The sequence below is a fragment of the Octopus bimaculoides genome, chromosome 13 (assembly GCF_046866305.1).
Source record: "Octopus bimaculoides isolate indiv1 chromosome 13, ASM4686630v1, whole genome shotgun sequence".
NCBI lineage: Eukaryota > Metazoa > Mollusca > Cephalopoda > Octopoda > Octopodidae > Octopus > Octopus bimaculoides.
This window is the reverse complement of record NC_142940.1, coordinates 8866262-8878761: the sequence shown is the minus strand read 5'-3', so window position 1 is coordinate 8878761 and position 12500 is coordinate 8866262. Positions and strand designations below refer to the sequence as shown.

Below are 12500 nucleotides of genomic sequence, written 5' to 3'. Positions count from 1 at the left end.
GTTGGTGCTCTTCACGTCGATTCCACTATTACAGTTTGCTTCCTTGAATTCCTTAAATAAACAATCGGTCTGAGTGAGAGAAAAAGATAGGCAGATAGAGAACCAGAATGGGTAGAAGGAAGAAGTAGATAGAAAGAGGAGGAGAGACGAAGAGGGAGGTATGTGAGAGGTGATCTGTGTTACAGCTACTATTATCACCTGAGTGTATATTTTGGCAAAAGACCACTTTACAGCGACTGGGGGGAGAGGTGGGGGTGCTTAGTTAGTAAGTTAGTTAGTTAGCTAGCAAGCAACTCAGGTAGAAGGATGTAGGTGTGTGAAAGAATGATATGGAAATGAAAGCGAAAGAGTGAAAGTGGAATGTCAGGGAGGTGGGAGGAGAGAGGGAGAGAGGGAGAGAGAGAGTAAGAGAGAGAGTAAGAGAGAAGGAACCAGTTGAAATTGCCTTTCATGGTTAGAGCAACCTGATTAAATATAACAAGAGATCTACTGAATTTCAACTTCCTAGAACACAAGAAGCAACTTTGAATGCGTTTTATCCAAATATGAAGCGATTCTCAGAATTGCTATTTCATTCAAGAAACAACCTTTTTTCAGATCTATATTAGTTTCTTGACGTTTTGACTCAACCTATTCTGAAGATTTATTTTCGTAACTTTCATTTATTATTCCTTCCTTTTCTAGCGACATTAATTGCATAACTTAAGTGAAATGAAGTGAAATAGCTATAACCAGGAACTAAAAATGAATCAGACAAAATTCCTCAAGATATTGGTTCTTAAGATTTTTTTTTACCACATCTATATTGCAAAGGAAACGAAAAAGAAAATCTAAAATTTATATGCCGTGATTTCTAAAATCTATGTTCTGAATTCTTATATTGATTCTACGTGATAATAATAATAATAATATATAAGCTCTTATGTAAAAAGAAAGGAAACAAATTATTTTGCTTTCTGAAAAAAAATTTCAACGCAAACATCTGTTATAATTTATAGTCATATTTATCAATAAAATCAATTGTGTTTATACCTATGTATTATTTATATTGTTAGATGCTTTATAGAATCGATTTGAAAATGATCTTTTTTTAGAAACATTTTATAGGTATCTAATGTTGGTATTCAAGAATGAAATTATCATTGATTTCATCTTTTGAATTCCATCTTTTAAATAAGTTATAGGTATTTTATCGATTCTTACTAAATTTTAAAGAAGATCTGTGAAAATCTCTTTATAACAAAATGATAAGTTGAAAATAAAGCTGTCCATACTATTCTATTTACTTATGTCAAACTAAGCAGATTTTATAAGAGATAAGTTGTTTTTTTTTTTGTTTTTTTTTGCTACAAATGACTGACGATTCTTATCGAACTCATCTAAAGTCGAAACAAATAAATTCAGGCAAAAGCATATACATTATTCAGAAATGAAGTATCAGCAGATTTCCTGTATTGCGTTCACTAGGATCAGTTGAGACTTGAAGAGTTATCATTTGAAACTCTTAACAATTATATATTACTGCAGATGACTACCCTGGTAAGAGGAGTCACTTCATAACACTTATAAACAAACAGGAAGATAGGGCCATTGATAGTCTATCTCTTTCAGGATCACTGCTCACTACCAATAAGGGGTTAGAATTTATCAGCTTTTCGGTTCATGTATAGACGCCGATATTAAATGGGACTGAGAACATATTTCAATACAAATAAAAGTACGGTTATCAGTTGAGATAACAATACCTGTAATATACTCAGGAATAGACACGTGATCGTTTTGGCTAGAAATAATCGTGTCATGCTTGACTATGTATGCCAAGTTATTTAAAAGATATCTCTTTAGCTCAGCTTGTATTACTAGTTACAAGACTTATGGCAGCAATTCTTATGCACGCATTGAACCGAAGCCATAAATGGTTTTGAATCTCACTTGAAACCGTTTAATTCCATTTACATCACTAAACACTATGAAAGATCGTGAATGTAAAACAATATGTCACTTTTCTCATTCTATAAACAGAAACTGCATCTATGTATGCATCTCTATGCACACACACACACACACACACACACACACACACACGTTATACTATTTGATGCGAATGACATGTGAGATAAACTCTTTTTAAACTAGATGGTAGATGCATGCCAATATCATCTAATATTCGTTTACTAATACATACCACAAGATAAGGTAATTAGAAGTGACATGTGTGATCGTATCTATGTGTGTCGACATCGTATTTTATCAATTCCGTAATCTCAAGAAGAAAAAAGGCATTAGGAGTATGCATATATATATATATAAATATATAAATATATATATATTTGTCTTAACTAACATCTTGAAAATAACTAGACCGAGACCGCTTTCCTTTTATAGATTCAATTCCGCATCTTCTATTTCATTTCAAACTAACTGACTACAAGATTACAGACTGAATACTTTAGACGTACTAACTGCTACACAGTGATACCAATTGTTGACATGGAAGGCCTAATCTAATAGCATTTATGTAGGAAGTCTCCCGTAATCTTTCGGGTTGTGTTGGAACGTCAAGGCTAAAAATGGCATCGGTTTTAGGTGTGTGTGTGTGGGGGGGTCAGATAATTCAGCTTGGTATCCTTCTCTCACAAAGCTATGTTCATACAAATTCTTTCCACTCAGTGCTAAGAGTTAACAAAACCAAACTGTAACCGTTGTTCCTGTGTTACCATTTTCGCAGCTAAATGAAATTTCGATTTCAACTTGCAGCTACGCCATATCATCTTCGCTGTTAATAATAAAGAAAGACAGTTTATTCCAATAAAAAAATGCTCATTTTACTGGCGCTAAATGGACTGGAACCAGGACCCAAATGTCATAAAATATCCAAAGTTTCTGGTGGCGGGGGAGGTTTGTGCCAATTCTAATACGCTATGTATTGGTGGTGGTGGTGGGGATAATGATGATGATGATGGTAGAATAATCGAATGATAATTAATAACTGATGGTTTACAACACTCAGACTATAAATCTTGTGTCTGGAAGCTTATTTCACTTCGATTAAACAAGAATCGATAAAATAAGTACCAATAATATTCGATATCGATTTTGATCTTTTAGTCATGAGGGACGGCAAAGCCTTAACTAAATTAGTAGGAGAAAAAAAGGTAAGCATCCAGAAACCGGGTCTGAATACTTACAAGGGAGTGAACTCTGCAAAAGACACCTCGGGTGCCAGATGATGGTGTTTATCACCCGAGGAGATTATGGTGGGATTTGAACTCAGAATGTAAAGAGCCAGAACAAATGCCATAAAGTATTTGATCTGATGTTCTTACAGTTCTGCTAGTTTACCACCCTGGATCAATACTTTCTTTAATTGATCCCAAGAGAATGAGAATCAATATTGATCTCAGCGGGATTTGAAAGTAAGCTGTACTTGAATTACTGTTAATAAAGATATTTACACAGAAACAAAACTCAGTTTAGATGTACAGAGATAGAAGAATACGACAGAATCTGAGCTATTCTCTTCTCAAAGACATGAAAAGTCGTAAATGAAATAAGACATAAAATGGCTGCAATCGGAAGTGAAACTAGACAGCAGGCTCATTTCACCGGAAGTTTTATCTCTTACCTAATGGCGATGTCTACAATGATGGAACCGATACATTATATATTGATTCCTTTTGTGGTCTCCAGGTTACAGATATGTTTGTAGAAGAAGAGAAAGAACGGGGAATATTGTATATTCATCTATTTTCTAAAAGCATTAGCAGTGCTAGAAAATGAATTGCATAAAAAGAAAAAAAAAGGAAAAAAACCCTCCTCAAAACAAAAACAAAAACAAGTGTCAGTCGTGAACCATTAGCATATTAGATATCCATATATTAAATTGGGAATGTATAAAAGATTATCTATCTATCGTTTATTGTCTCATGATAATTCGTAATTCAAAGAAAGCAGTATATTTTAGAAATCGTATTTTCTACACAATTCCACATATTGCTTCTACTCTGGCAAATGGATTGCTAAACATACAATCTGAGCACATCCGTTTCACCAATGACGAGGTAACAAACAAACCACTGACCACTGACCACCGACCACCTTTCACCGTTCGCATTCATAATGCCATGTGTATAGATTACACTTGTGTATTCGCTGATTTATTCATACGACGTTGTAATATTCAGTACAACAGTTACCAAACCTGGTTCAATAACTGAGCAGTCATATCAGTTCGTGGATATGACTAATAATAAACCAGCCAGTTTTCTTACACAGTAATCCTAATTCGTAAATCAATTGAGAGTGTTTATACTTCCCAACATCATTTACTGCTAGGTACTGTATATATCAAAGATGCATTTGGACAATAATACAATATATAAATGCATCTTGTAGTAGCCTTCTTTACTGAAGAGAAGATAACTAACATCATGTCAACCGTTTTGTGTTATTAATTAGCTTAGCCCACTCTTCTATTAATAAGTGCCGTGAACATGTACAGTTAACTGATATTCATTTTTGGGATTTGTTAGATTACAGAGTTAAACTCAGAATTCTTTCACGTTTATAGGGACAAGTGTGCTTTCGTTTTTTAAACGCTTTACATAAGATTGTAATAGGCAATATATCCTTCATTTTGTAATGGCAGTAAATGGGATTTGAGAAATGTTTGGCTGCTATTTCTTGCAAGCCAAGTAACTCCGTCAGAAGATACTTCCCTGAAACGTGCATGTTGTTGCTATTGTTGAGTACACACTATCCCCAGTCAACCCCATCCAGCAGACTTATGATCTCAACTGCGGCCCCTTTCCCCCTTTTTCCCCTTTTTTTATATTTGGAGTTACGTGCATTTGTCTAATGCATCCTTCATTTCTTAAAGAAGACAGGGAGTGATTTTGGAGTAATTTGACTGTTATTTCTAGCAGATAAAATATGCGTAGAGGCTTCCTCATTGGTTCGGTGTCGCTTGTAGATTTTACGCAAAGTTCTAGGTGTCCCATGAACAACACATCATTAAGCACGAATATAATGTTAAGTACTGCTTTATTTATGGGACACACTGTAGGCTTGCTACTTTCACTTGGCCGACTGATTCTCTGATTACCTGGTTCCCTAGCTACCTGGGCCCCTCCTCCTTAGCTACCTGGCTATCTGACTATCTGGATGGTTAATTACCTTCTTGATTGGTCGGTTATGTTATACTTTCTGTACCTTGATGGCGTGGGTAGACAGCTAGATGTACGAAGCTGATAAAACTGAGCTTGTTTGATGAATAGGTTTAGCGAGCGAACGAGCGTGCTGGCTGCTTGATTACGTAGATAGTAATCTGTGTGTGTGTGTGTGTGTGTGTGTGTGTGTGTGTGTGTGTGTGTGTGTGTGTGCATGATATTCGGGCCTTTGGCAGCATCTAATTTTCTATCTTTAGCCTGCCAGCCAGACAGACAGACAGCCAGCCGGCCAGCCTTTTAAGGATGCAAGCGAATGGAAACACTGAAACTTTTCAGAAAATAGCCTGACTAAGTATGCAGGGAATTTTTGCTACACACACACACACACACACACACACACACACGTACGCTTTTTATCTTTTCTCTCTCTCTCTCTTACTCCCCCTCCAACATATATAACTGCAAATAAGTATGTAAACGGTACATACACACGCAAGCACATAAGCACATTATTATGTGTGTATATATATATATATATATATATATATATATATATATACTCGTATGAGGAACTACATTTTCCAGGCACAAGAATTATTGGTGCAGCACAAATATCTATGACTCTATAATTCATATATATATATATATATATATATATATATATATATATATATATATATATATATATATATATATATATATACACATACATACATACAAAAAATGAGCATTGACTGAGCAAGGAACTCAGTATATATGTGTATACGTGTACATATGTGTTTCCATGTGCGTGTGTGTATGTGTGTGTTTGGGTGTGTTCTTGATATGCATTTGTATTTACAACAGCTTATGTAATAACTGAGAGTGCTTCCTTCTCCGCTTTATTCTTATGTATATATGTTTGCGTGTATGTTCGCATGTAAAGAATGGGTGCCTCGCTTATCCGGTACACTCGAGGTGACCTCCTCGCCATTAAAATTAGATCTTCATTGTAGTCAAAATGAATAAAAATATATAAAAACCTGCTAAATAAAGCTAAAAACAATTGTCTAATTATTTGTATAACGAGTATCTTAAACTAAGAGGCAAGCTCCCGAGGGCAGAAGCTTAAGTGTTTAGTTTCGAATCTCGTTGGGGCTTTCATATTATTCACTGTCTTAATATCCTTGGATAGAACATGAAAGTGGCAAAATCTCCCAACGTTATTTCTTTTAAAATATTAAAAGAAAACTCAAGAAATTGGTTTAAAATAAACCAGTACCTTGAACTAAAGATCCTTATTCCGCTATTCCTTTTCTCTCTCTCTCTCTCTCTCTCTCTCTCTCTCTCTCTCTCTCTCTCTCTCTCTCTCTCTCTCTCTCTCTCTCTCTCTCTCTGTTTTTGAAGTAACTGGGTGAACACTGCACTTAAATCAACATTTTATCCGTCTTTACGTTCTGAGTTCAAATTTCGTTGAGGTCAACTTTGACCTTCATCCCTATTGGGGTCGGTGAAATAAGTACCAGCTTAGCACTGTGGTTGAGATAATCGTCTAATCCCCGCCTGCAAAATTTCGAACTTTGTGCTCTATAATAGACAGGATTATTATTATTATTATTATTATTATTATTATTATTATTATTATTATTATTATTATTATTACTATTATTATTGTGTGTGCTGGTAGGGCTATTGGTGCTGCTGTTAGTAATAATCTAACTCAGAGACAAAACCGGCTGCCGTTTTTGCATGTGACAGAAATTTTGGGGAAAATTTCATATTATAGTTATGGGTCTTAACGAACGCTGCTTTCCGCTTCTCATTCATCCATTTTTCATTCTTTCATTGTTCTTTCATCCATTCTATAAACCAATATATATTATTCATAAAATGACCCTTTATTGTTGGTCAGCCTAAGATTATAAGATGTATGTACTCTTAAATCTGTACATATCGCTTTGTTTCAAATGAAAGCATAAGGTGAAATCAAGTACTAATTTAAACAAAATAGTACAAAATATAAATATCATCAAACAAATAAAAAAATCGCGAAATGGAACCCAACTAAAAACAAAACAAAAAATCCTTAACGACCCTCACCAACAACCAAATCAAAAATATTAAAACATAAACAACACAAAAATAAAACAAAGATACGTTATAAGATCGTCCCAAATCAAATTAACAGACACAAAAATTAAAAATTAAGAATAAAAATAAAAAATGCACACTAAAAAAATCGAATTTTTATTATATTGAAATCCAAAATGCAAACGGAAGCGCTTGTTTTCTGGCGGAATTCCGCGGAAAAGCCAACTTCACGAATGGAATAATTAAGGTTTGTTGTGAGATTAAAATCTAAATTAAAATAAAACCATCCCCCAAAAAAGAAAACCTATCTCTTTTCTTATAGATTGTAAAGACTCGACATATTGGATTCGATCAGAGTGAAATAGACAGAGCAGAAGCACGGTTTCGGGTATGTTGTAAGTGGTGTGCTAGGTTCAAACTCTATCTCTGAAATAACCAAATCATAGTTATTCCTGGATTATCTTCTTCCCTCTCTGAATACAGTCTACTGTGATCCTTAACCCCTTTTGTCCCTCAATCCTTCTGCTGTGCTGTTGTGGTTTACCCTCGACAAGATTATTTATTATTTATTTTTTTTTTAGTTATTGATTGATTTATATTTTTATTTGGAATGCAACCTAATACCTCAAATAGGAAATATGTATATATATATATAAGACACGGAATTCGCGACAACATAATCTATGCCAAAAGCAGTTTTCAAGCTGACCAATCCAGATGTGCAATTTAGCCATGTTTAATGAAAACGAACTCAAACCACATTGTGTGCCATTAAGTGATTTGAAACTACTAGTAACATGACGTGGCTTTGGTTAAGACAGTGTATAAATGACAAATAACTGGCCACACTGAGCTACAAAACATTGCTAAAGAGAAAACCAACAATAAACTGTTGTTCTATTCAGGAAGAAAATTATATATATATATATATATATATATATGTGTGTGTGTGTGTGTGTGTGTGTGTGTGTGTGTGTGTGTGTGTGTGTGTGTGTGTGTGTGTGTAACTTATAAACCCTTGAATCCTGAGATAAATCTCGGCACACTGAAATTTAATTCAGTTAAAATGTTGGCAAATAGAAGAGTAATTTTAGCAATGAGCAAAAACTTAATTATTATATTTATTTTCTGATTTCCTAAAAACAATTGTGTAATTGCTGTGGTGTTTTACCCCCTCTTTTTTAAGTTTTAAGTTTTTAAGTTTATTTATTGTTTTTTTTTCTTTTTCTTTTTTTTTTAATGAATTTTGTTTGCAAAACATTTAACTCGATATACCGGGATAATTGGCTAGTTGTATGGGAAGGAGATCAAGGAAAGTTACTTACGATAGACTAGCTTCTTGTCTCTGTAGAAGGATCAGTGGAGTGTTCAAATTGACCTCTCATCTTCCTAACGCTTTAGAAGCCAATGCTGGAGATTACATGGTTCGATGAAGGTCACAAGTTGATTACCTAATCTTGCAGTTGAAATAGTTAAGAAAAGGCTACATTAAAAGAAATAGAACATTAATATTTTGTCTACAGTAATCACAGTTTGGTTCCTTTCCATTTAACATTGCAAAGGCGCCGAAGGTCAACTTCGACCGGGCAGAATCTTGAACAAGAGTATTTTGACTGTGAGTCATTTTATCCTTTATTTTCAAACAGTGGACAACACTCTCCAACATAATTTGAGAAAGATTTGGCTGCTGTTTCTAGTAAGAAAACGGATTGCACTAAGTATTCCTTGGTGACGTGGATTGGAATAATAATAATAATAATAATAATAATAATAATAATAATAATAATAATAATAATAATAATAATAATAATAAAACATTGCGAAGTTCTATTAACTGGAGAAGTCCACAATCAATATATATCGTCCATCTCTGAGTTAATACAAATACACTGTGGTCTTCGATTATTTCATTATCACCAACAGCAGAAATCTAAGCTACACCCGTCCTAGTCACTAAATAGATTCGATATAAATTGATCCAATATAAGATCTCGGTGTCAATTCTGTCAAATGATAAGCTAGATTCTTGTAACGAAGGCATATGGTTTCCCAAGTGTCCTCTTATAGTTCCTAGACTTTTATAAGAAAATTGTCAGCATTTTACAGCGTAAATGCTACAAATAAATATAACATACAAACTTTAACCTACAGGTACATGTTTTTAGAAACGACAGAAAAAGTATTTTTTAAACAATAGGGATTAACAGGAATGGTCAATATATGGTATGGTGTATGAAACATTTGTACATACGTCTGTCAGCAGACCGAGAGCTCACCAGGCCAGAAATTAACCTGGTTTTCATACCATAAAGTAACTAAGATTACACCACACTCCACTCGAAACGGGACACCAGTCTTTCACAAGATTAAGTTCCCAGCTCTTGCCGGAACTCGTTTAGGCCGTGCGCTTTTACTATAAGAGTCAGAAACTCAAAGAAGTATTTCTCGACTTTAAACGAATATTGGAATTTTTCATGTATCAATAAATAAATAGATAAATAAAATCAAAAATAAAAATAACCACTAAAGTTATAGAACTAAGTTTTTTTTTTTAAGGACTTTTTTTTTATTGCTTTTTAATTTATTTGGCTATTTCATATAGCATACCTGTGTGTTGGATGTCATTCCGAGTTAAAAAAACAAAACAAACAAAAACATAAGTATCATAATGGAGTAATTCAAATGAACACTCATCATCATTCCATCATATCTACCCACAAAAATGGTTTAGAAAGCAAGAATTAGCAAATATGGTGGAAGAAAGATTATATATATATATATATATATATATATATATATATATATATGTATATATATATATATATATATATATATATATATATATATATATATATATATATATATATATATATGTATATATATGTACACACACGTATGTATCTATGTGTGTGTGAATGTATCCATACACCACCGATATTCAGAGTTTTTCGTTCCTTGCACGTTATTCAAGTATTGAAGTATAATCAATGAAAATAAGAAAATAAAATAACTCTCGGAGCATCGAAAGAACGCTTTTGCCTCGTATATTTTTAGTCTTATAGAATCAAAGTTAAGAAGCACAAGTCAGGAACTAAAACTTCCAAATATATTAGCAATTTAACCGTCCGTTATAGTTGCATGTTGTAGATAGTTAAACAACAATCTTTGAATAAAAATATAATTCTTCCACAAAGACATTAACTCTCCTATTATGATGCGTTCTACTTTAGATTCTTTTTAACATGTGTATTTCCTTGTTTCTAAGCAGTAAAAGGTAAGCATATGCATATATATATATATATATATATATATATATATATATATATATATGTACATATATAATGAACAAACTAATACAGTTCATTTAAATGGAAGCAAGTTTGAACCCAATGGGAAAGTCTAAAATCGAAATGAAGTCAGTCTTAAAAATGACGTGACAAGAAAAAATTTCATCAAAAGTGTAAGCATGATTGTGCAGTTAAAAAGCTTGCGTTGCAATCACGTGGTTTCGAACTCAATTCCACTCTGCAGCGACTTGGGCAAGTGCCTTCTGCTTTAACCCCGGGCTGACCAATGCCTTGTGAGTGAGTTTGGTATACGGAAACTGTGTGGAAGTTCTTCGCGTGTATATATATATATATATATATATACACACAAATATAAATGTGTGTGTGTATGTGTGTGCATGTGTGCCTCTGTGTGTCTTTGTATCTGTGCTTGTATCACGACCGCTTGACAACCGTTGTTGGCTTGTTTACGTCTCCGTAACATAGCATTTAGATACAAGTCCCGATAGAACGAGCACCAGACATTTTCCAAAAAAAAAAAAAAAAATTCACACGGGTGCGATTTTCCCGATTGAAACCCTTCAAAGTAGTGCCACAGCATGGCCGCAGTCTATTGACTGAAACAAGTAAAAAAATAAAAGACAAGGATAAAATTTACTAGAATTATCCTTGTAATACACTAACTTGCAACACTTCTGTGAAAAAAGTATGCTAAACTTCTTTTTCGTTTTCAGTATATGTTTCGTGTAGATCATTTTAGAAACATGAACAATTTCTTCTCGGGATATTTAAAAAAATCTAATTGAGAAACTACTTATTAGCGGAAAATGCCTAGAGTTACTAAAGATAACTTAGCACGAGAAATTCAACTCCATTTATTCCACCCTCACTCAACATTTAATCTATTCATCAGATACTCATACAATAACGCCATTTTAACATATCACCTGCATGCAACGTAATATGATATTTGCTACATTTTTTTCATTTTTTTTATGTTCATTTAGTGTATTTTTTTTACTTTGCTTTTATTTTGATAATTGTTCTTTTACAATTTTTTAGATTGCATCCAACAATTCCCAAAATATATAAATAAATTAATAAATAAATAAATAAATGAATAAATACGTAAATAAAATGAATATTCCAATAAAATGAAATAAAATTAATACTTTCCCAAACGAATTAAAAATTGATATTGTTATAGTTTAAATTCACATTGTTAAAAAAAAAGAAATTAACTAAGCCGTTGCAATTTAACTATATATATATATATATATATATATATATATATATATATATATATATATATATATATATATATATATATATGTATGTATGTATGTATGTATGTATATATATATATATATATATATATATATATATATATATATATATATATATATATATATATACACACATACATATATTACTCTGACAATTGCTTTTAGTTTATTTTTAATTTTTTTCTATATTTCACACACACACACATATATATATAAGCAAATTTAATACTCTTCGCCCACACACATGCACACACTCGCCACAAACACACACAAACACAGGCATAGACATTTTAATAATATACGTACTGAATCACACATGTATTAATATGTTCTTTCATTTGTTATTTTTTTTTTATCCAGTTAAGAATCAGGGAGCTGGAAGATGCTTTAGACTCCGAGAGGGACAGCAGGATCAGAGTAAGTAAAAATATATTTTTATCTTTCACGTTTCCCAACACTATAATGTAGCCAGGCATTGCAATCCGTTATTGTTAACTCCCATTCGGCAATCTAATTAGATTAAAAATACTTCCCTCCATCTTAGTGGGAAATAATACGAGGACTGACGATGTCGTTCCTCTGGCAGGAAACATAACGTACGAGAGCCGTGACCATCGCTGTATATTCTATCCAAATTGATCCATTGAGGAAATATCTACGAGGTCGGTCAGCCTAATACAAATAACAAT

The 12500-nt window shown here is 33.0% G+C and overlaps 1 protein-coding gene across 7 annotated transcripts in view; it reads left to right on the top strand.

Moving 5' to 3' along the window:
- LOC106878553 (paramyosin) overlaps positions 1-12500 on the top strand; it is a 42827-nt gene that overhangs the window by 11239 nt on the left and 19088 nt on the right. For 6 of the 7 annotated variants that reach the window (XR_016244084.1, XR_016244083.1, XM_089362012.1 and 3 more), the window contains exon 2: positions 12172-12228. Coding sequence is in view for 3 of the 7 variants with exons in the window: in XM_089362012.1 (XP_089218138.1) it covers positions 12172-12228 (57 nt within the window). In the remaining 4 variants the exon portion in view is untranslated. Of the gene's footprint in view, positions 1-7560; positions 7627-12171; positions 12229-12500 lie in introns of all 7 variants that reach the window. The other variant, XM_089362011.1, reaches the window with a different exon arrangement.